This window comes from Argentina silus (genome assembly GCF_951799395.1).
Source record: "Argentina silus genome assembly, chromosome: 17".
Taxonomy (NCBI): domain Eukaryota; kingdom Metazoa; phylum Chordata; class Actinopteri; order Argentiniformes; family Argentinidae; genus Argentina; species Argentina silus.
Window position 1 is genome coordinate 9,669,301 of NC_139671.1, and position 24,197 is coordinate 9,693,497.

Genomic DNA, 24,197 nt, shown 5'->3' on the forward strand with positions numbered 1-24,197 from the left:
AAACAGTCCATTATCAGACATACTGTCCACAGACAGCTATACAATTTTAATTTCCAACAAAGGAAAATAATAATTAATTGTTTTATTCTCTCAGATTAATCCACAAAACATACGTTTGAATAATTTCACCAAAACACACAAGGAGGGGAGCTACATCATTTGTGGGGGACAACTACTGTATACTTGTTTTTTTATTCATTTAAATACACAAACCAAACAGCTGGAGATCAGTTGGAGTTGTCAAGTTCCCATATACACAAGGACACAGAACACAAGAGCAATGCAATCAGTTATACGACACTGATGAAAGTCAATAACTTTATTAAAAAAATAAGTTACACTCGCCTCACTTTACAGTATAAAACAATTTATTTGCAAGAATGCAAAAACACTTGTTAGCCACCAACGATAGTTTAAAACTGCTAACATTTTCAAAAGAGTTTTGTGATGATACAGACTGTGTACAAGAGGGAGTCAACTGTGTACAAAACCTGATCAAGTTCAGTCTCCTTTTTGCAATCCGTGGAGAGAAAAAAGAAAGAAAAAAGCTGCAGTATCCCTTTTGAACTGGATAAACCCAGTCATCTCCAGCTAATGCTGCTACTAATCACATGCTCAACATGATGTAGATTCAAGACAATTGTCACATTATGTCAAATGTGACAAAAAGGCAGCTCGTTGGATGTCAATGATCTTTCATGTTGTGCATGATTAGGCAAATGTTTGTACACAAACTAGGCTGATGGCTTTCAAACATAATTGTGTACGCAAACCTCCACAAGGGGATGCGATCAATTACAAAAGTTAAGACTTACTGTTTTCCCATCAAGGAAAGAAAAGGGACACTGCAAAGCCTCTTAAGAAGTAGATGTATTTCTGGTGTTCAAGCTTATACAAAAGTAACATTTTCCTAAACTATCATACAACCGGTAGCTGTAGCTACATATTCTGAAGAAGCATGTCGCTAATTCAGTAAAAAAATAAGATGACAGCAAGGCTTGTTCAGGCTCCTTATATGAGATTAGTTAACATGCCCAGTTTGACTGTTGGCAGTGTCAAACTGACAGCTCACACCTATAATAAGCAAAGAACATGTGCTCTGCTATTGCCCTTGTGCATATGTTTTGGTGAACAAGCCCTGCTTTCATCGATGAAGTTTCCCTATTTACAGTACAGAGGGGGCAGTTTAATCCTCTGTACTGAGGTAGTTAACCAACCCTCTAAAGAAAGGTTCTGAAAAGAACCACTTTCCTGGAATGCCTGACCATTTATGCCAGGTCGTTACACCTAAAACATTCTCTTAAAACCAATCCAAATCAAAACAAGATTAACATGTCTATTCCATCATAAAGCTGCAGTTAGAACAAAAATATACATTAGCATCATCAAGCTCCACTGAGCCACTTCAAACTTAGACAAAGTGCAAAAGACATACTACATTTCATTTCGGGAGGGTAGTCCACTTTGAACTCTAAACATATTCAATCATTTAAAATGGCATCATCTTTGGGGATATAGAGTGGTGAGGTTTTGTCATGTCAGTTCCGGATGAGATTTCCTCATTCATTTTGCCATTAGCATTGTATGAAAGTGTTGATTTATCACATTTGAAAGCATGAACCCATTCAATAACTTTTGAGATTAGTCACTAGTTTAGAGTGACTCGAATTACTGTTGTGACATGTACAATGCTAAAGTTACATTACTATAAAAATGTTAAACCAGTAAGCAGACTCTAAAGATATTGGCTAGATTTACAGACAAAGAAAAAGCATTTGAGGTACACCTATTTTACAATAATCAATCCTAAATATCCAGACGGGGCAAATTAATGGGGAATATTCTTCCGGAACTGGGCATGGCTTAGAAATGTAAAACCCTCAGTACTCTACAGTGAAGGGGGTGGTGACAAGCTCATATAAAAACATAAAAAGTCCAAGCAAGCAACTTGAGTATGCTCTTCTGATTATCTTCTAATGTGGCAGTCTGGGAGATATCTGGGAGCTCCTGTAAGGCTGGAATATCATTGGACCATTGAGTTCGCCTTACCATCATATCCATTGGCAGCTTCCGGTGTAACCCCACATAGCAGGTCAGTCTTCATAGTAACAGGTCAGGACCGGCCTCGACCCCTTTTCCCTGCTAGTCAGGTAACAAAAGGATGCAATTAGAAGAGAGGTCACAATCAAATAAATCATAACATCCACACACAAGATAAGATAGTAACTAGAAAAAACAGTGTGCACATTAAAGACAAAACAAATGTACTTGAGTAAGGAGAAGCAAAATGTGTCACTAAGCATTCACAAAGATGTCCACACCCTTAAAGCTTCACATGCAAGCCTATGCCTTTCAGAAAAGATCAAGCAGAACAGTGGCTTAGCTGTGTTCTTAAAAGATGACTCGAGTCAAGTGGTTGGGATGTGGAAAGATTGGGAGTTATGGCTGTTAAAAGTTATGCCTGCTCTACAAGTAAGAAGCACAACAAGCAATGCATGCATATTATCTCCCACCATTACTGAATTTGAGACAGTCATGCAAGATTAGAATGTTAGGGTTTCCAATAACTACATACATCCTTCTGGGACAAGAAAAGCTTCACTAAAAAGAATCAAATTGTGTTCTCTCAGTAGCCACAGATACTTTAATGACAGGTTTTAGGTGGCTGTCAGAGACAGATTTTGAAGATTGTGAGATTTTAACTTTTTTTGTTGAGGTATGGTATTGAATTGAAAATTTTACTCAATCGAGTATGTCACTACACATACATAACACCTGAATTGTGGAAAGATGCCGACTATAGAACTATAGTGATTTAGAATTTTATGGCATGCAAGGTGATGTTGCAGCATGTGGCTAACATAGGCAAACCTTTGGTCCATTTCTTCCACAAGGAGCCTTAAATTTGAAGGCAATTTAAAGAGAGAATTTGCCAAAACATGAATTTGCAACACAATTTGAGGTTTTGTACACTTGTGTGTGTATGTTTATTAAAGCAGACAAACAGCAAAGAATACAAGCCAAAATGTAAAGCCAAAAAATTGGACTATAGTCCTTTTTTTTCTTCCAAAACAAGACACGCCATTTCCTAGCATTATCTTCTGTAACATACAAATTGTAGTTTCATTTGTTTTAAATACATGATTAGGAGACATAAGCTTTGTTGCTGTCAGCTACTTAAGACAGGGAGACCAGTCACTAAAAACATACATAATACTATAGCCAAATAGACAGCTGGAGCACATGATTGCAAATCTAAATTTTCAAACCTGATTACGAGAATCGCATCCATCAACTTAAAAATAATAAAACCAGTTCGCCAGAAGCAGGTGGGAGTGTGACTACTGTTCCAAGTCCAAGCGGATTATTAAAATATATACAAAAGAATTCTTGCCAGATGTCACCAATTTGAAAAAGAGGCAACCGTAGGGATTAAGGGCCAATCAGATCACGCCTCTAGAAAAGATGTGTAATCAAAGCCCTACTGTTTTACTTCCACTGTTGCCCAAAAGAATCCTGATAAAACTCCTGGTTATCAGATTTGTAACCATAGTTACCAGAATGATCACCCCCTTGGAGCGGTTGCTGAGCAATAGGTTGAGAGCCCCAGTTCTGATTATTGGTCTGGCGCCGTTTGGAATCTGGCTGGGTGTAAACATCAGCTTTGCGCTTTCCTCCTACATTTCCACCGCGGCCACCCCTCGCACCACGTACCCCGCGGCCTCTCTGCTGCACACCTCCTCTGGCACCTCGCGCACCTCTGCTTGATCCAGGACCACCTCGCTGAGTGAAGCAGGCCCTGCCCCTGGGAGCGCCAACACCGCGGCCTCTGGATGGCGAAGCACCCCGTGCACCCCTGCCCCCTCTTCCTCTGCTGGGAGCCTGAAAGTCATCATAGCCATAGTAGGGGTCTTCGTATCCACCGCGGTAGTTGTGGTAATCATAGCCATAGTAATCGTAGTAATCCTCATAGCCATAGTAGTCAGGGGGGTATGAATACCCACCCCTACCACCACCTCTACCCCGGCCTCTGGAAGGAGGGGGCATTTGAGGGGGCCCATAGTAATAATAATCATCATACCTGGGAGAAACACAAGTAGAGGGGAGACAACCGCACAATTTCAACACACATGCATTCAGTACATGGAACCATAGCTTCAAGTAAGCAACTTTTAAAAGTGGAGTGAGTTCACTAAACACATCATAGACAAAGGTGTTTACATTTAGAAACGCTTTGGAGACACTCTTACATTTGTGTTTTGGCTGCTTGTCTCTGGGCTTTACGTTCTTTCCTCTTCTGATCAGGAGGCTTTGCGAAAACTATGTCAATGTGCTCTCCCTCCAGATCTTTACCATTCATTTCTGCCAACGCCTGTGGTGAAAAATGACAAGCAACTACAGCTATCATACCATTACTCACCCTCAATGCATTATAATGTGCTTACATTACAGCTTTGAGTTCTCATACTCAATCACACCTGTATATCAGTACCTTGACTGCACCATCCCTCTCATCAAAGTGAATGAAGGCGTAATCTTTCAGTTTTTTCACTCGCTCCAGTTTACCAAACTGGCCGAAGGATTTTTCAAGTATTTCTTCCGTAACACTGTTTGCAAGGTTTCGGACAAACAACACTTTGACCTGTGGATTAAAATACAAAAGGGATTAAAATACCAAAGGCAAAGGGTTAGGAATGAATTGAAGTGCCCTCCTCCTCACTTAACTTAAATCCCTTTTAATGTGTATTTCTGGTCAATGCATACCATCTAGAAATGTCATCTTTTAGCATGCAGCTGCACCATCGCTGTCGAAATGCGAGGTCTGTTTACTTCCGAAAAAACTCTTGCATAAAATATGTCAGACGAGAGTTTTTGCACTCTCACCCTGCTCTACCACGCCAGTGATTCCCAGAGAGCAGCACGCGCTAGCTCTTGTGTTGTTCAACAGAAGGGCCTCGCGTGGGAGGGAGAATGAAATCTTGGGAGTTGTAGGAATTGACCTGAATTGATGCAATTTACCTTGACTCAAAGATAATTTTAAAACGCAATTTTTGGTGAATGAAAGGAACAATTCCATTGCATTGTAAATCGCTTTACTGTGCAAGCCAGAAGTGAAGCTAACTAAAGCTTATAAACAGGTCAAAAGAATTATCCCTGTCCACAAAAGAGGTCTGATGTCTCAAATGAAGCTGAATTAGCACCAGTGATGTGTTGTGCTACAATAACCCTCATTCATGTTGCGCCTCATCACATTTCAAATCAGGAGATCGCTCAGGTTTACCTTGGCCATAATGTCTGGATCAGGGTCCTCGATAGGGTCTGCCCATTCCACAGTAACCACGTTTCCCCAGACTTTCACTTTGCCACTGAGTAGCCTGCGCCGGGCCTGGGCAGCGGCTTTGTGGTCTTCGTATTCCAAAAAGCAAAAGCCTCTGTTCTTTTTTTTGTCATCCGGTTGGTGGTACAGTATGACATCGTTAAGACCCTCTGTTTGCAGGGTTGGGAGAGGAAGAGGTTGGTTAGGTTTGCACTGTGTTGCACCTACATTATCCCTTATTACTAATGGCTAACACAACAAATCCCATCTTGAGGTGGTTTACATTATGTTATTGAATTAGATAACCACTGTCAGTCTTAGACTATCATCAAAGAAACATACAATATAATGACAGTGAATAGTAAATTAGTTGTCAAACTGAAGAGAAAAGTCAATATTTGTCTTGCAAACACAGAGACCATTTTAAAGTTTGATTTGAATTCTAATTTGCACAGTAAACCCAGCGGTGATAAAGTTTCCTACCTGTGACTTTAGCAAACTCCTCCACAATCTGTTCTTTCGTTTTGCTCTTGGGTATGGAGCCGACAAATAGCCTGTTATTGGCAACAGATATACACACTCCAATGTGCTTGCCAGGGCGAATTTCATGATTATTACACTGTGGAAGAAGTTCAAATTCAATAAGGTTGACATCCAACACAAAAATCAAACAAACATGGCACAGAATTATGATTCAAGTGGACAGCACAGGAGATCAAGGGGCACAGGGAGACACTTACCAGCTTCACAGCCTCCTGGGCAGCCTCTTTAGTGCAGAAAGTGACAAAGGCATAACCTCTGTTCAGGCCACTGAGAGGGTCCATCATTAGCCGTAGATCCCAGATTGGCCCCGCCTTCTCAAAAAGTGGGACAAGCTCATCCTCAAACAAATCTCGAGGGATTTTCCCGACAAATATCTGGAAAAGAACAAAATAATTAAATGAAGGAACCGCCTAAAACGCATGACCATAACATCTAATACAAATAAAGTAGCAGACAGTAGAGCTGCTCTCAGTGAAACAAACGTCACTTCAGAAGTAAAAACCATCATCATTAGGCAAAACCAGCCAACACCTGTAGAAATGTGATGGTCTCATTCAAAACAGTAATGTTTGCTCACTGACAACTTTATGAGAAGATCTTACCTCTGTTCCAATAGTGGGCTGGGCACCTGAGTACACAGACTCTGGGGGGGGGCCACCATACTTCCGTTGACCTGTTGTCACATCCAGTGTGTAGCTGGTCCTCTCAAGCAAAGTCTACCATTGTCAAAAGAAAAAGATAAATCAATATTTTGCTACTACGCACAAACATAGATTGACTGTTACCGATTCCCAACAAATCTCTCTTTCTCTTTGGTGGAGCCAGGAGTGACGCATGACCTGACGAACCTTCGATCAGTTATCTATAGGACATATACACATATAGGTATAATACTGATTAATTGTAGGTGGAATTCAAATTTAATTCCCCGTAACTATTAGACAGACTGACATCTACAATATATACAGTGAAACACAGCTAGGCTTTCATCTTGATTTTGATATAATGTGACAGAAGAAAAATAACCATTGAACATCTTTGAATTTAAATCTCTTTGAAAGAGCATGAAATGTAAACTTCTTGGTATTGACATACTTTGATTTTTGCTTCATCTGGTCCTTTTGTGGGATCTGAAACTTTGGTCCCTTGCTTCTCCCTCTGTCTGTAAGTCTTCATTACTCCACAGAGAAAGGCACTTTTGTTCTGTAAAGGAACGTTCATGGTTTAGGACACCTCTGCCATAATGTGGCTTACATCAAATTATCCCCAACGAAGTGTAATACAATGTCCACTTACTTGCACATGTGACAGATCGCTTTCCTTAAACTGAAGCAGGACTTGCAGTGCACCTTCCTCATTAAATTCCTTCAATGCTTCAATAGCCCTTTCATCTAGGTCACTGTGCGCTACCAGTCCTGTGGAAGAGAGAATTTCAGAGGTTAAACTAAATGGTTGTCACTGACAACACAAGACAGTCATTACATTATATTTAATCAGATCTCAGCGGTAAACCATCACAGTAATACTGAGTTACTTCAGATTTGAGAATAGATATCATCTAGGTGACAATTTCAATTAGGGGGGGGGGGGGGGGGGGGGTGCAAACATCATCTGCAGCATCAACAACCAAGACAACTTATATTTTCTGATAACAAGTGTTAGCTATTGTTGTACAAGTTATTACAAGCAATCCTGTATCATAATTGGCATGTCCACCACACATTGTGCTTTTGGGGGACATCACCTGTTCCAGCCTCAGACAGCTGCAGCTATTGTTCCTGCATATGCCCAGCTGGCCCAAGATTCCCCTGAGACCATATCTAGATACACCCCCTCCTGCTTCTCTGTTATAACAGTGTGCTAATCCTGAAAAGACTTTCATCCAGATTCAGCAATTGTTTGATCTCAGCTCTGCCTAGACAACATACTCAAATGTACACTCATACAATTCTGCAGTACCCATTTTGATAGGAAAACCTCATAAAGTTGCTTGATATGTTAATACAAACTTCATACAAGTTGAATGATCAGAACATGCACTTGAGAAAAAAAATCAATGAGAATAACAGTGTTTTGTTGATCGAATGTGGCTTACCTGCTACATAAATTTCATCTAGTTTTTCAGCAACTTTTTGCGGTAAACCAGCCTCTAATAAAGTCTGGAAGTGGTCAGAATGGGTAACTGCTGCCGCCGTGTCCATCGGTTCTTCTGTACCATTCCCATTAACATGATCAGTAGCCATGTCTTCAGACATCTGTGCAAATGCATTAAGTCAAATTAATTGACAACTGAGGATGTTCAAAGGAGATTAAAACTATTTCTTTTCTTATGTTCAAAACAATACATTTTACCTACTGCACTTGCAATGCATAACTGTAATGTCAATGTTGTAGCCAACCCAGTTTCACCTTTAGCTGCCCCTCCCCCCCTTTGATGAGGGCCAAATTGGCTTACAGGCCTTAAACATAGCATGCTAAGCATTTTCATTGTCATGAATAGTGTCATAGTTTTAACATGGGTGTATCAATATTACTTATTTTCTAAAACAAAGGAGGACTGTTCAAATAAATACAATTATAGATGCGATCAATGTAGACTGTCATTGTCTTGAACAAGTGAACCAGGCCTATTATTGTCAAGCAATTAGTGTTAGTGTACAAATTTGACAATCTCTGGCCAATAGAAAAAGAAACAAGTGCATGCAAAACTTGAAAAATAAGTTCCGGAAGAACATTTCATTTGTGGGCATGCAAAGTCTTAGTTTGATGGTGGGAAAAGTTTAAAGATGGTTTGGTAAAAGCTGGTCAGAGGGTAGTATAGCCAGACAGATGTCATAGACAGACGGTTAGATAGATATAGACAGGATGAGTGTGGGATAGTTCAGTGGAGTGGGTAGAGAGTTGTGTAATGATTTTAAGAATGTGTTCTGCCAGTCTCCCAGAAATTGTGAAAGTTTCATAGCAGTTGCAATTACAATGGTGCTCTCAGAATGTTGGCCCAAATAAGCATGCCACGATGTTAATAGATAAGAGTTTTTGAGTTGAAAAAGTGAATAGGTATCAAAACCATAGCAACGCGAGTTGGACCTCTCTGCACGTTGTAAAGTTGGATTGGTGTGAATACCGTAGTTTAAAAGTTGTAAAAGGAGATGCAGTGGGAAAATTGGCATAAGGATAATAATAAGCTGAAGCAAGCCTACTAAATATGTGCAAAGTGAATATCAAATTGACCATGAGACTAAGGAACAGAAATGACATTTTCGCATGAATAACACATCTTGCTAGTGCGACCTGTTATAGAAATGGAAATGCTTATGAAACAGCTTCAGTGACATTTGGGCGTTATACAATGATTTACAGTAGACTAAGGGCAGACAGACGATGGGTGTTTTTGTTATAGTATGAATACAGCATCACCACCATCTGAAAGTCCTCACCATCTAGCCACGCCTCTCTAAAGGAGCTTATGCTAGGTAGGGTTAGCTCGTGTAGCTAATTACTTCTTAAGTTGTGACATTTCATACACAGCACCAGTTGGGTCATTGCAATTTACTACAAAAAAACAAAGTAGCAATCCTGACGTGCCGCCACAAAGCTAGTCCATGAACGGGAATCCATTCTCAAAATGCCGGGTAGGAATATCCTATCCTCCTAGTCCGAGCTAGCTAGCTTACTAGCCTCCATGGCCACATACAAGACATTTTCCATATTGTTTGAAAACACTGGAAGCACAGACAACTTCACGTACTATCCTAACCCGTTGACATATTAGCGAATAGCTACTTGCCTTCCGATTATTCACTAAGTTGCGCGGTGCTGATTTCGTCTGATATCAGGGTGTTAAAAAAAAAAAAGAAAATATCTACGATTCCCCGGCGTAGGTCCGGTTGAGTTCTTTCACTCCCGTAGATGTAAAATGGCGACTACGTTTCTGCGCGAGTGTACTCACATCTATGGGGTTTCTGCATCTGACACACACGGGCTGGTCCACAGCTGAGCCTGCACAGGCGGGGGGCCAGGGGCTCGGGTTTTTGCACAGACCAGGTAGCAAAGTCACCCCACAAAGCAACATTGGCCTACTACTACATAGACAAATGCCAGGAAATAATGTTGGAGCAGATTTCCTATCATACATAAATGCATTTTCAAAATAAGCTAACTTTTTAATATCTCTCTATAACAAAGTGAATGGTCAGTTTCACAGATGAGCATAATGTTGTTGTTGTTGGGGTTTTTTTTTTGGGGGGGGGGGTTGATCTGTGCTTCCTTGTTTTACTTCAAGTGTGTGCAGTGAGCTCCCAGGTGTTGCCCAAAAATAAGACAGTCAGTCACAATATCCTATATGCATAATTTAATAAAGCGAAGTACACTTGGAAAAGACTGAACCACAGTGGCATCGATGGCTGTCTGTCTTATTTGTATTAATCTGATTCAGACTCTGAATCTGTGTCAGACGATGAAGAATCTGATTCTGAGGTAGAATCAGAGGAAGATTCAGATGATGAAGAATCAGATGAAGAATCAGATGATGAAGAATCAGATGATAAATCCCAATCTGAGTTTGTATCAGATTCTGAATCAGATTCAGTGTCTGTTCCCACTTCAGCCCTGATTTCAGACACAGGCTGTCTTCTGCTTGACCTTGCCTCCTGGTCAGCCACCAGAGAGTTGAGAAGATCAAGCAGCACGTCACCGCTCTGCATGACATTAGGTACCTATCATGCAAGAGAAAATTGTGAGTACATCTATGCCATATTCATCCATGCCTGAACCCAATTAGATCTGAGGTGCAGAACCTAAAAAACATCAAGAATAAGGTTATTTTGGTGTAAAAGACTTACAGAACCAGGATGTTCTTGGGACAATAGTGTAGGTTCTGCTGGAGACTGGTCTTGCAATCCTTGGATGACTTCAGTCACACTTTCCTCTTTCTGTGGACAAATGGTAGGTCTGACCACAGCAACCTGGGGTGCAGGCAGGGGGGCAAGTTTTGGCATCAAAAAGCAGAGAGTCAAGTGTTTATTTTATGACAGAACAAAAACACTACAAGTGTGTCCCCAAAAACATGTCCTCTATTCCTTGCAACCCCTTTCATTGTTTCCTTCAAAAGTCATTCTCCCCCAATGAGTTGAGAAGCAAGAAACCAGGAATAAAGGAAAATCTAACTGACCTTTCTTCTTACATGTGCCCCCTTACTCCATGTTGTCTTGTGGCTGCATTCCATACAAGCACGACTCTTCCGATCAGCCTCGATGTATGGTTTCTGTACATGTTGGAGATCATTACCACTTGCCCCCAGTGGATCAGCATATTCTCTTAAGTCAATGGTGGGGTCCTTGGTGGATGGACAGCCAATCTGGCATGAGTATTGCTTATGGCATGTATGGGTTGCTTTGTACTTCAATTTCCATATTAAAACAATTCAGCAATCCATGTCTCAAACACTATAGCCATTTGTTCTCTGAATTGACCCCAACCTTACCTTTGAAATCCCTGTCGCCATCCTTTTTTATTCAGTGAAGTAGACCAAAAAGAGAAGTTTTACAAAAAGCTATTCCAATTGATCCGTTTCATTAGCATTGGATATGTGCAATGGTATCCTTCATCTGAAATTGAAGGTGTGACTTTAGGCTTTAAATGAAAGTATTGTGCATCAAATGCAACTTCACATGTAGTGACAAATTAATGTTCCATTCTGTGGTTCCAAAGAACACTCCATCCATTATGAGATCATACATTGTGGTGTCAAAGTAATCATTTGCAGAGCCATATTCCATCATGCAAAGTACATACTAAAAAAAAGAAAAGAAACTGCACTCATTTAGCAGAAAACATTCAGACAAGACAATGCATTTGTAATAAAATGGAAATCTTTATTTAAAGCAAAGTCCAAACAAAAACATCAAGATAATCATTAGTATGCATAACCAAGTAAATTATCCCAACAAGAAAAGATTGCACCACTACTGGGTCACCCACCTACTATTAACTATTCAGATAGTTCCCTACCTTGAAAGTAGGGTATTGACCAGTGGAAACTAATCCATGGTTCAGAGCTGTTTAAATAATTTACTTGAGGCGATTTGGCTACAAATGTTTTTTGTTCCCAAATCACTTGTTTTTTTTGTTAGCAGTGGCTTAAGTTAGTAGTGGCCATTTAAACAAGTCTGAACCACAGATTAGTTTATCCTGGTCCATATACTACTTTCAAAATAAGGAACCATCGGAATAAACTCAAATATTGAACTAAACCTTTAAAGTCCTAACCAGATTCTTACTCCTGTCCGGTGCGGGGAATCACTTCAACTTGCTGGGTCAGTTTTCCATATCCTACAAAACAAAAAGATCTTATTACCATCTTGAACTACAATTTCAAAAGCAATGCTGCAATAATGATCCAAGGTAAATACTAGCTGATCAAAAAGTCAACCACTCAAATGTCACTGAGCGAGTTGCATATCAGAAGTCAGATCCGTATAAACGGTTTCATTCACATGAAATCAGGTTCGGGATAGATTCATCATTAAAGCAACCCCCACACACCAGTCTGCCTCAATTTCTATGTTTTTGCATCCAAACTGCAGCAATACTTAAGTTCATTCTGATCCTTACATTTCTTAACTGTCCTTTAAATGAAAAGCTACAGAAACTGAACATACCTCCAAACATCACCATGAGTGATTATGCCTAGTCCTGTGAAATAGAGGAAAAACATCAGGCCTTTCTTCCATAGTTTGTCAATATTCTTTGTTTTAAGACATGAATAGCACCTTAATTGATGACCAGGAAAAAATCCATGGCCTAGATCACACTGCATCATTAGGCCCATTTTTTGGTTGCAAGTTGAACTTCAGAAGTCAGATCCGAAAATGTTGTCAGTCATACATGAATCAGGTTCGGGATAGGTTCATCCTTAATACAATCTTGCATGCCAAGTGCCTCATTCCAGTTTATTCTGATGCCAATATTTCATACATCTAAAAAGGCAACAGAACATAATGTGAACTTACCTCCAAGCATTTCCACAACCGATTATGAATCATCCTGTGAAATAGGAAAAAACAAGGTCAGACCCTTCTTCCAAAGAAGATCAATATTTGTATACATGGTCCTGACCATGACATGGAAAGAAAAATCAATGTCCTAGATCACACTGCATCATTGGGCCCATTTGCCTGCCCATTGAGCTTCATCATTAGGCCCATTCTTTGGTTGCAAGTTGAATTTCAGAAGTCAGATCCGAAAGTGTTGTCAGTCATACATGAATCAGGTTCGGGATAGGTTCATCCTTAATACAATCTTGCACGTACTGCCACAATCCTCAGTTTATTCTGATGTTATTCCAAGGACAGATGTATAAAATGTTAACAAGGCTGTAAAAACTAAAAGAGAACTTACCTCCAAACATCTCCACAAGACAGTTGTGATGATTATGGTCATGCCTCAACCTGTGATATTAAAAGACAAGGTCAGGCCTTTCTTCCAAAGCATGTCAATATTCAACATATTTATACATGGTAGGGCCTTGGCTTTCCTGACCAGGTGACAAATCCATGTCCTGGTTGACTTCATAACAGGAGAGAACCAACTGTCCCCCCTATTCTAGATATATCCTTTGTTGGGCCAATTATTCGGTTGCAAGTTGAATTTCAGAAGTCAGATCCGAAAGTGTTGTCAGTCATACATGAATCAGGTTCGGGATAGGTTCATCCTTAATACAATCTTGCAATGCAAAGACAACATGAAAATTAACAATAACTAAGCTTACCAGTCACAGCACAGATTCCATTCATTCCATTCTGCTGGTATTCAGTAACCTAGAAGAAAATGACGGCTTAGTCACATTTAAGCCTCCATGAAGTATGGATGAGGTGAGAACTAAAAAGGATTGCAATTCAGAAGTCAGATCCGTTAAAAGGTTTCGATCATAAATTCAGGTTCGGGATAAGATTCATCATTAGCAATCATTTTGCAACTCAAGTTGTTAAGGAGTTGTGCACGTGGTTCAATTCATTTCTTATTCCTGACGTACGTTAACAGAGTTTAAGTGCATCTGATCACTTACAAATTTATAACAAACTTATAAATAGTATAACGACGTAATAATGTATAAACATCGTAATAACAGTCTTACTTGAAATAACGTTTGTGTGTGCAGATCGGTTGGGGCTGCAGTCCTTCCTTGGTTGGAGTTTGTTGAAGAAGGGACCGTCGAGAGGACGCGTGGTGTATTTATACTCAAATCTATTAGACGATTCGAAAAAGCGGATTCACCCCATTGGCTAGGGTACGCGCGATTTGCAACGCTGAAAAGCCTGCTGAGAGGAGTTTGCATTTCATTTCCATTTGTTTTGCCCCGTGTACGACTGTCAGCAAAGGACCCGCCCAAGCTAGGGTAATCCCAGATATAATGAGTGGAGTCGAAAACAAAATAAGAAACGGACATGGACAAACACTGAGGAAGAAAACAAAACGACTACCCTCAAAAGAACATTCCATACATCTCATCAGCCCTTACATCAAACGTACAATAACACTGCATGCCATTAATTAGGGAAACAACTTTCTTGTGTGACGTGATGTTTTTCTTATCTGTCCTCCTTCGCCGCCCCCGGCTCTCCGCCCTTGCCGCTGAACCTACTTAAGTACGCCAGCTGCCCGCAAAACGAGCGGGTCTTGGTTGTGTCTGTTCCATTGGCTAAGCGCGCAATTTGAAATAAAGGCTAGCTAGTGGAGTGAACAAGTACCACACCTGCGTCGCCGCAAGACTAGCTTGGTGAAACATTGCTAGAAAGTATATGAATTTACATGATAACTATTGAACTGTGGTACTCAGCACACCATGGATGTTGCCTCACAATTAAAGTAAGTTAAATCCAGCTAGTTAAACTAAACAACTAACCGCCAGCCTTGTATAGTCCGCGGTTATTACGGCTAGCTAACATTAGCTAGCAAAACGAATGTTTACCTGGCACTGAGAAATACTGCTCCTGGCGTTAACATACACATTGTCTTACAGGAGTTTTGAGGAAAGTATGAGCACCTATACAGGAGATGACCCCCTAGATACATGGGGCAGGTAAGCTCATATTCAGAATAACATCAGTAATAAAGCTAGTAGTATCGGCTCGCAGCCTTTGGCCGGACAAATTAAGAACTCCAAATGTGATAAACATTAGACAGCTATGTTTTCTGGTTAACTGTAAGGCATTCCTTTTTACTTTTGTAGGTTTGTCGAATTTCTTGAGAAGAGATTACCTGCTGAAGACCCCAACAATGGGATGTCACTTGTGCTAGATCGCCTGGTACAGAGATTTCTGCAAGACGAGCGCTACTCCAATGACATCCGATACGTTAACTACTGCATCAAATGTGTAAGTTTGAAGTTCTCAATGTCATGAGCAAATCTAGTTTGAAACAATATAAGAATCAGCTGCACTCGCTACTCTATTGGGTCCAGAATTTACCAGGCTCATATACAGTGCAAGTTACTGTGTTCATACTGACCTCAGGACGATAGTCAAATCATACTCTCGCAATTGTGCATGTGCTTACTTTCTATGTTAATGACAGGCAAGTTATTATAAGGAGCCCATCCAACTCTACAGCTACATACACAGCAAGGGCATTGGTACCAGGGATGCAGCCCTCTACGTAGCTTGGGCGCAACAGTTTGAGCAGCGGGGCCAGCTTGAACAGGCTAACGCTGTGTATCAGACAGCCGTGGAAAATCAAGCTGAGCCAGCTGACACTGTACTTCAGCAATACAGGTAACCTCCACCACTATACAGCGTTTTGCATTGTAATCGCTTGTTGAAATGTAATAACTCTTATTTACAACAAAGGAAAGTTTGAATCCCATTCATGATCAACCAGTGACTAGGTTTAAATCTCAGGTAGTTTTTCTCTTTCCCTTGTACACATTTTCAAAATCTTTATGCATTCACAGGATGTTTCAAACTATGACTTCTAGAAGCCAAACAGGAATATCAGGTGACACAACATGTGTATATATATATATATACACACACACATTTCTTGAATTGCAATGTATTCAGCTCTGGAATTCATAACATTTTGAATTGTCTTAATTTGTCTTTAAAAATAGAAAGTGTGCGGAATCCTCTTCAGAATTCCCAGTTGGTCAATCAGATGCATTCCCACAGAGAGTCTGCCCCACAGTGCAAGGTGAATAACCAGCCATTTGTCTTGCTAGAAAAATGGTATACATTTTGATTCGATAAATGAAAATGTCTCTTGATTGTTCAGAACATTCCTCTGTTGATCATAAGTTCTGTGTCAACATCCCTAAAAAATAAAACATTTTTATTACAGGACCCAGAAGGTCTGTCCCAACTGCCTGCAGACAGAACAATTCGCATGTAAGTAATTTAACATTACATGTGCTTGTAAGTAATTGCCTAAAGTAATTATTTTCTTTCATAGTCATTGGTTTGTGACTCTCCCCCAGAATCTCACGGTCTGAAGTTTCAGTGGTAAACCAGCCCAATCAAGGCTCTGCTGCAGGCCTGCAGACATTGTCCATGTACTGTACAAATGACCTTGTATGTGAAGGATCTGAATTCTGCTTTGAGGAGGTCAGAGCAAGCAGATACTTTGCAAAATGCAAGCAGGAAGAGGAACGTAGAGAATTTGGTAAGATGATTATTATTAAACCTGTTTTTAGGCAGGGACTATGAGACTGAGACTATGATCTGCATGATACACTGTGATATTTGGTGAGCCGATATATCCTCTAACACAGCGTTTCACCATATGGTCAAAGTGCAGTATATGCTCTTCATGGGCCAGATTGAGAAGGCCAGGTGACATCTCACTGTGAAATGCACCAAAGCTGGTGATATATGTATCACCTTCATGTAAGTAGCATGTGTGACTGACCAATGTTTGTGTGTGCTGTGACCAGAGGCCCACCAGAGACTTGCTAGGCAGAAGGAGGAGGAGGTCATCAGGATGAACCGCCTACTGGAGGAACTAGATAATAACCTTAGAGCATGTTCTACAGGGAAGGAAAGCTCATCCAGTGCTCTACCAGTGCAGCAGGTGAGAGGGTACACATTTCTCCTTACACTCATGTCATCTGTGGTCAAGCAAAAACTGAGCTTTCAATGTACACACACATACTCTCTCTCTCTCTCTCTCTGTGTGTGTGTGTGTGTGTGTGTGTGTGTGTGTGTGTGTGTGTGTGTGTGTGTGTGTGTGTGTGTGTGTCAAACATTAATTTCCTTTTCTTTTTTTTTCAGGGACCCTGCACACCTGCAACCAATCTAAATCCTGAATTCCTCCAACAGTCCTTTAGGCACCCCCCACTCTCAAACAGCCTAAACAACAAACCCAGGCTTCCAGGCTTGAGGCTAAATAGTGGACAAGGCCTTAGACAAAGGACAGAAGAGGCCCCGACATCACACATGCAGCAAGACTGGCTCAGGGCTCCTATCACAGATACTCAGAGCTTGGAGCGATCCCCTCACTCGTCAGGACAGGCCAGCCCTGTAGAGGACAGAGTCACTGCCCCTAGCCAGTCCCATCACCTACCAGAAGCAATGGGTCACTTCCCTGATTATCATGCAGCTGCACCATTATCTGCAGTAGGTCCACAGGCATCTTTGCTACAGGCCTCTCTGGTTCAACCGAAGCCAGAAGAGAACCCCATGCCTTTTGGGCTCTCGTACACAGCCCCACAGAAGCCAGCCTACGGATCTGAAGCTCACAGTGGAGGTCCCCGCCGAAGCAGTTGCTCCCACCTCAACGGTTCAGTGAACCACCCCACCAGCAGTTTCCATCAGCACAACGGCAGAGACAAGTAAGTGCTGGTTTAAAATGTATAACTATTCAAATAGATTTATTATAGAATTCTCTGATTATAGGGGTGTGTCTCCTTGGCCTGTGCTTCATCAGGGCAATTTGGATAATTCACCCACAATTGGTGAAATGAATATGCTTCCAGTCTGGTCCTTTTGCAAATATCATTTGAAAGACAATCCTTTTTGTTTGTCTTTCCAGTGATGTGTCTGTCAGTGAAACCTCTGAGATGGAAGGTAAATTAGATGGTAAGTAAACAGTCACAATCCATCTCTGGCCTGTTTTTTCTTGTCAAAGGTTACGTTATTGGATTAGGAGGTTGTTCACATCCTCACACTTTTTTTTCTCTCTCTCTCTCTCTCTCTCTCTCTCACACACTCGCTTTCTTTCTGTCTCTCTTTTCTCTGGCAGTGTCACTGGGAGGGACTGGTAACATGTCCCACATCACTCCTAACACTTCTCTGGGACTGGTGCATGCCACCCCGTCTAGAGTGATGCCATCCCCCACTGTCAACACACTGGAGGCACTGGGTGAGCAGGGACTCTCTTTCATCACCATTCACAGTGTTGTCCCCACCTCTTTTAGATGTAGATGTCTTGAATGCCAAATTAAATGTTGCACAATCACTAGCTTAGGGCCCCATCTGCCACACACAACTTTTTTTGGTGGACACATGAGTTTTCAGAATCTCACATCTTTTTATTTTCTCCTCCAGGTGTGATCATGGACATGTTCCAGGCTCCAACCCTTGTGCAGGACGACCTGTTCAGCAGCATGTCAATGCATCAGGCCGAGAAGAGCTTCGATGCTGGATATCAGAGAGCTGGTAATTCGCCCTTTAAATTGGAACACTAAAAACTTGTTTGTTTCAGTATGTTCTCATTGTACATAGTTTGTGAATGTAGGCTGTGTTTCTTCTCTCTCTCGCCATTAAATAAAGGAGGTGCCTCGTCACTCAACAAGCCCACCACCGCTGTCCCATTCGCCATCTTTCAGGATGATAACGACAAGGAGAACTGCAGGTGAAGCAGTGATCCCTTTCCCCCTATATAGCCCCTGATTGTGAAGTAAATGTGCATTGTTTAATTGTGCTTTTCATGCTCTCAATGCAGTGCTGCCGCTTCAGTGGACAAGGCTAAGCCAGCAAGGGCCCTGGCAGAAATCCCTGTATCTAAATCGGAGAAAGAAAATGTAAGTTTGCACAAAACTGACAGCTATGGTGACACCCATGTTCACCTCCATCACACAATAACATCATGTTGCTGATTGGGTTATTTGTATTTTAGTGTTTTAGTGTTTCCTATGTATGTGTCGTTGATCAGGAGACCCCACTGGAGACGATCAGTGATGAGAGCACTATGTGGGGAGCACGCTATAACTCTCTGAACTCCCTGGATGCCTGCCCCAACAGCACCAGAGACTTTGCACTGTCTGCCGACCTGGTCTCCACTCCCTTCCAGCACAAAGCTCCTTACTCCTGGGACTTTTCGCAAGACCAAGGTAGCCCTCTCCCTTAGCTGGATGTCTCTAGTTTGGAACAGTATGGGGGCCTAGTCTAATGTCTGTTATGGTTTCAACATTTAGTGATTGGCTAACGGCTGTTTGTTTTTTATGCTCCAAGACAAAGATCAACCCAGAACCTTTGTTGGTGATGAAGAAAACCCTACTTACATGCGACAGCCCACAAAACTCAGGTACAGTAGAATTAACCCCACCTCCCTCAATAAGCAGTGTTTGTTGACAGCATGATTATCACACATTGTTTTCCCCACACAGCCCTATCATGGAGCAGAGTCCATCTGATGAGAAGCTCTCTGAGACAACTGAGTGCCCTGGAAGGGCACAGGGCTTTGCTGAGCAGGGCACCATCGTAGGAGAAGGCCTTGCCCTGACCCAGCGAAGCCTGGCAGCATGCTCCATCACTGAAGTGCATCACCCCCCAGCCATGCTTTCCTTCAGAGACCAGACACTGGTCCACACTGAGGGGGCAGTGCCCAAAAGCCCCCCCAAGACCACTGGACCAAGCTGGGAGGTTTACGTGAGCCCAGAGCAGCCTCCAAAGCCAGACTGTCCTGAACAGACACTTGTGGCAGAGGGAGGTCTGTCGCTGTGCCAGGGTTACACCCTTCAATCAAACTTTGATATTCCCATCAGCCCGGTGAAAGCGACAAAGCCTACCTTTGATGTTCCTATGAGTCCAGAGTGTGCACCCAAGCCTGATTGGCTGGTTGTCAAAAGCCCAGAGGTTGTGTCTGAGCCGGACTTTGATGCTTTCATGAGTCCCCATCATGCCTACAGGGCAGACTGCCTCCCTCAGAAGAGCATCAACATCCCAATGAGTCCAGAGCCAAAGTTCAGTTTGGATGTCCCCATGAGTCCAGTGCAGGGGCCAAAGTTCAGTGTGGATATTCCCATGAGTCCAGACCCAGGGTCAAAGGTGAACATCGATGTACCCATGAGTCCAGCACAAGAGGCATCTGCTGTACAGCTAGTCTCAGACCCATGGGATGAGGACCTGATCTTCAGCCTGCTAGCTCAACTCCCCACACCACTTACCTTCCACCCAAACTGCATTACCTGGCAGCGCAATATACCCAGCATTGCACCCAAGATGACCATTACGATGGGTAAGGAAGTCAAACCAAAGTTCATCTTTATATGTGTACGGCATATCTATGCAGTAAAACATAATTTGAACAATTTATTTTTTTCATCCGCAGGTAAAGGCTCCTTACAAGTTGACTGCATCCTTGGAAAGGGTGCCTTTGCTACTGTCTACCAAGCAACTGACCTCACAACCTCTGAGAAGATGATTTTAAAGGTGAGAGCTCTAGTTTTTCAATTAGAAATGGTTGGATTTACTGATCTTTTAATTATTTGGGATTGTTTGCACTGACATTCGTAAGACCTGATAACATGAGAACGAACAGAGTTTGCCATGATTGATGCACACGTTTCAAAGGCTTGAATGTCTCGATGTGTAGGTGCAGAAACCAGCCAATCCTTGGGAGTTTTACATCAACACCCAGCTGAATTCGCGGCTGCAGCCAGGTGTACGTCACCTCTTTAACAACATCCACTCAGCCCACCTCTTCCAGAATGGCAGCGTCCTAGTGGGCGAGCTACAGAAATGTGGCACTCTACTGGTGAGTTACCTCTCTTATCACATTGACTGTCAATCAATCAAATAGATGGAAAGGCCTCATCAGAGTACTGAAAGGAGTCTTGCTAACATGTTTCTTATTCCCCACCCCCAGAATGCTGTAAACCTGTACAAAAACCTGAGTGACAAGATGATGCCCCAGCCACTGGTCATCTACTTCACCATCTGCATCCTGCACATGGTGGAGCAGCTGCACAGTATCCACATTGTTCACGCTGACATCAAACCAGACAACTTCCTGTTGGGAGAGAGGTAATTGCTTTTCCTGCAAGTTATATGTTCCTGGTGTGTTGAGTGTAAAGCAAACAGAGGGGGAGGATGGTATCAAGCCTCAAAAGTTCCATTGTGTAATCTCAGTGAGAGCAGAATATTGACCTTTTGCTGCAGTAGTTTCTGGCACTTGATGGATGCTGGACTACCAGGGAGCAATGTCACTTACATTTTGTCTGCTGTGATTTAGATTCCTGGAGAATAGGTCCTTTGACCCGGAGAATCTTGATCATGGGCTTGCCCTGATTGACCTGGGCCAGAGCATTGACATGACCCTCTTCCCAGAAGGCACAGCATTCACTGGCAAGTGTATGACCTCGGGCTTCCAGTGTACCGAGATGCTGAGTGGGAGACCATGGAATTATCAGGTTAGAAAAACCTGTGTGTTTATACTCTGATAATTATCTTTTGAATGTCCCTCAAACTCTTTAGAAAACTCTGTTTTTTGTGTTTTAGACGGACTACTTCGGAATAGCTGGAACTGTGTACTGCATGATATTTGGAACATACATGCAAGTACGAAATGAGGATGGCGTTTGGAAGACGAACGCAGTGTTCAGAAGGTAAGTTACTCTGTCATTTTAATACAATTTTCTAAATTGCTCCCACTCGCTCACCCATTTGAGGCCGAAGTCACACAAGCCCCTCCCCTCTTCCTCTGTCCTACAGGAATCCCCACAGTGATTTGTGGACAGAGTTCTTCCACACCCTGCTGAATGTGCCTGACTGCAACTCTCTGCCCTGCCTGCATAGCCTGCGCAGTAAAATGAGCGAAGTCCTCCAACAGAACTACAGCAACAAACTTCCTTCGCAGAAAAACCGCTTGGTCGTCCAATTGTTAGAGAGCAGATCAGCCAGGAGATAGTAACTGTAGAGCCTTTTAGGTTGGAGTGTAAATACTGACGATTGAGTCAATCTTGTCTTTTTGTGGAAACCTTTTATTCATTTTATTCTAAATTGAGAGTTTTGTGAGACTGATGTTGGAGATGATATAAAGCATTAAAGGCTTTTTGTTTGTAAAGAATAAAATACTTCTTCTCCCTCCGTTGGAGTCCTCTTCTCACTCCTTTAGCTCCATTCCCTACACTATGAACTACATAAACCTGAACTTCTGTACCACATTCCCAATTAGTTTAGATTTGAAACAGACTTTTACACTGTCATGCTGTCCTAAGTTTTTAACCTAACTCACCCAGCCAGCCAGAAGAGGATTGACCACTGTAAGCCCTTTATGACAAAACTGTTTTTGTTAAAAGTGCTCTCCAAATAGAATTGGCTGCCATGACCACATATTCTGACTTTGAGTGTAGGTCCACCTTTATGCACTAGATGTCACCCTTGTTCAAGAATAGTTGTGCTCTACGAGTGGTCATTTTATGTGCATTTTAAGTATTGAATTTGATGTCAAGAACAACATGAAGATATGTAAATAAACTGACTTGATCAACTTCCATTTATTTATTAGATGATGCTTTTGTAAAAACTCTGGGCCATCATTTTCATTTGTCACTGCTGATATTAGATTAATGCATATAGCAATCTGAAAGAAAGAAAACATTCAGAATATAACACATCAAAATAAATAACAAATTTGCTACGTCTTGCTCAATTAAAGCGATATTGTTCACAATAAACCTTGACCTGTGTTATTACACTGCAATCTACTCTGGTATTATGATATGAGATAAAGTGTCCCTGCCAGGGTCAATGAATCATGTATAAAATGAAACAGAAGTAGCAGTGCCCCTGGAGTTCTTGGTCCCTTTTGAAGCCATAGCCATGATGACTCCTGAGTCCATACTTCTGTATGATTAATGAGCTCATATGTTGTGTACTGTACATCATTGTCATTATGTCAGTATCTGGAGCCTCTGAGATAAAAGGGAGAGGAGTGCAGGAAGTGCTTGCTGCTCTTAGTGCAGCTAATTTCATCTCCAGGCAACTAGAACTGTGATACGCCACTGCAGGCCCAGGCTTCGGATGGGCTAGAATAAAACCTCTGGCGGTATAAAATATAAAACGTGCCTCAGTTTTTCCTCATCCCCTTAAGCAAGAGTGGAATCTGAAAGCACCAAAACAGGTGGTCCTCAAAGTCCCAGAAAAGATTTTCCAGGCCTTTTATGCTGTGCATCACAGCAGGGTGTTATACATGGTGTTATATATATTTTGCATAATGTATTTTGTATCCAGTGAAACAGCAGAGAAACAGAACCACATTGTAGAAAAGATTTGTTTGTTGAGCGCCCCAAGGACTGATGTGACTGATCATTTGGAAATCATCCAAAGCTTTGTAAGAGTTAATCACTCATTCAGGCCACTGTGTTGACAACTTGTAATGAGAAAACCTAGCCACCCAAAGGAATGGGGAGGATTTACTTAGAGCAAAACATCATGAAATAGAAGTTTTTAACTACTCCATTCTATGATACATTAAATGTCACAAACTGCTAATTGCTTAATTGTGTGGTGCCTTGATAGGCAATGTATTTATTATAACTTGTCACCACAATGTAGATACTGACTTAGTGAGACCATCCATGGAGTACTAAGGACACATCATGGCTGTTAGGGTTAGGGTTAGGGTTAAGGTGGAAATACACAAATGGAAAAAACACACATTAAAAACCGACTTCAATTCTATCAAGAGTTTGGTAATACAATCATCACTATGTTCCCATGCAAATGTTGGCATGTAATAATTTTGCTCTCCGCAGAGGAGAGCAAACGTGTGTTGACACTTGTCTACGTCAGAACGTCTATCTGTCAACTGGAGCCTATTATCTTGTTATGTACAGCATCCATTGCTGTGACTGAAGTGACAGCCACTCTGCAGGGAGCCCCACACTGCAGTGAAAGCCACTGCTACATTTCCAGCTGGGCTCATAGCAGTGATTCACAGCCCCATTTAACCCTGCAGGGCCCCACATTGTGGACTGCAGCAGGCATCGTCCTGGTGACTGCACTCTCTACCAGGAAAGAGCAGTAATGAATGGAAGGACGTTGTGGCGGTACAGCTTAGAAGACACCGCAGGGGGCAGGAGTGGGAGGTTTCATCTCTCTCACTGCATTAGTAGAACATT

General features: G+C 41.8%; 2 protein-coding genes and 1 long non-coding RNA gene across 7 annotated transcripts; 1 reads left to right on the plus strand and 2 right to left on the minus strand.

Moving 5' to 3' along the window:
- Nucleotides 1-304: 304 nt before the first annotated feature.
- On the minus strand, nt 305-9,831 carry syncrip (synaptotagmin binding, cytoplasmic RNA interacting protein). 5 transcript variants are annotated; one of them, XM_083688600.1, is made up of 12 exons: nt 9,648-9,761; nt 7,956-8,115; nt 7,157-7,275; nt 6,956-7,063; nt 6,463-6,576; nt 6,058-6,234; nt 5,801-5,936; nt 5,282-5,487; nt 4,493-4,642; nt 4,251-4,372; nt 3,715-4,081; nt 305-2,139 (listed from the first exon to the last, which is right to left on the minus strand). In XM_083688600.1, exons 2-12 carry the CDS (start codon nt 8,113-8,115, stop codon nt 2,101-2,103), a joined length of 1,698 nt encoding a protein of 565 aa, XP_083544726.1. In that variant the 5' UTR covers nt 9,648-9,761; the 3' UTR covers nt 305-2,100. The 5 variants fall into 5 exon arrangements, with proteins under 5 accessions (XP_083544726.1, XP_083544725.1, XP_083544724.1 ...); XM_083688599.1 differs by having other exon boundaries at nt 305-2,142; XM_083688598.1 differs by having other exon boundaries at nt 305-2,142; nt 3,558-4,081.
- Nucleotides 9,832-11,712: 1,881 nt separating this feature from the next.
- Nucleotides 11,713-14,057, minus strand: LOC310818510. The gene is made up of 6 exons (XR_014554716.1): nt 13,995-14,057; nt 13,629-13,677; nt 13,259-13,308; nt 12,871-12,904; nt 12,520-12,553; nt 11,713-12,190 (listed from the first exon to the last, which is right to left on the minus strand). It is a non-coding gene; the product is annotated as an uncharacterized lncRNA (long non-coding RNA).
- A 539-nt stretch (nt 14,058-14,596) lies between these two features.
- Nucleotides 14,597-22,427, plus strand: bub1 (BUB1 mitotic checkpoint serine/threonine kinase). The gene is made up of 24 exons (XM_083688446.1): nt 14,597-14,725; nt 14,880-14,939; nt 15,090-15,234; nt 15,434-15,630; nt 15,810-15,853; nt 15,969-16,048; nt 16,196-16,242; nt 16,332-16,516; nt 16,788-16,924; nt 17,125-17,684; nt 17,885-17,931; nt 18,095-18,214; nt 18,400-18,510; nt 18,625-18,706; nt 18,797-18,875; nt 19,007-19,184; nt 19,306-19,378; nt 19,461-20,311; nt 20,405-20,505; nt 20,669-20,830; nt 20,942-21,099; nt 21,308-21,485; nt 21,574-21,680; nt 21,787-22,427. The coding sequence occupies exons 1-24, from the start codon at nt 14,703-14,705 to the stop codon at nt 21,980-21,982; spliced, it is 3,921 nt and encodes a 1,306-aa protein (XP_083544572.1). The 5' UTR covers nt 14,597-14,702; the 3' UTR covers nt 21,983-22,427.
- Nucleotides 22,428-24,197: the final 1,770 nt, after the last annotated feature.

What these genes read in the sequence shown, in the direction of transcription:
- syncrip (XM_083688597.1), bottom strand. Translation starts at nt 8,115, where the DNA reads ATGTCTGAAGACATGGCTACTGATCATGTTAATGGGAATGGTACAGAA. An exon ending in CAGATGAAGCAAAAATCAAA is followed by an intron (nt 6,577 to 6,955) that starts GTATGTCAATAC and finishes TGACAATGGTAG; the next exon opens with ACTTTGCTTGAGAGGACCAG. An exon ending in AGCCCACTATTGGAACAGAG is followed by an intron (nt 6,235 to 6,462) that starts GTAAGATCTTCT and finishes GTTCTTTTCCAG; the next exon opens with ATATTTGTCGGGAAAATCCC.
- bub1 (XM_083688446.1), top strand. Translation starts at nt 14,703, where the DNA reads ATGGATGTTGCCTCACAATTAAA. An exon ending in GTGCTCTACCAGTGCAGCAG is followed by an intron (nt 16,925 to 17,124) that starts GTGAGAGGGTAC and finishes TTTTTTTTTCAG; the next exon opens with GGACCCTGCACACCTGCAAC. An exon ending in GATGGAAGGTAAATTAGATG is followed by an intron (nt 17,932 to 18,094) that starts GTAAGTAAACAG and finishes TTTCTCTGGCAG; the next exon opens with TGTCACTGGGAGGGACTGGT.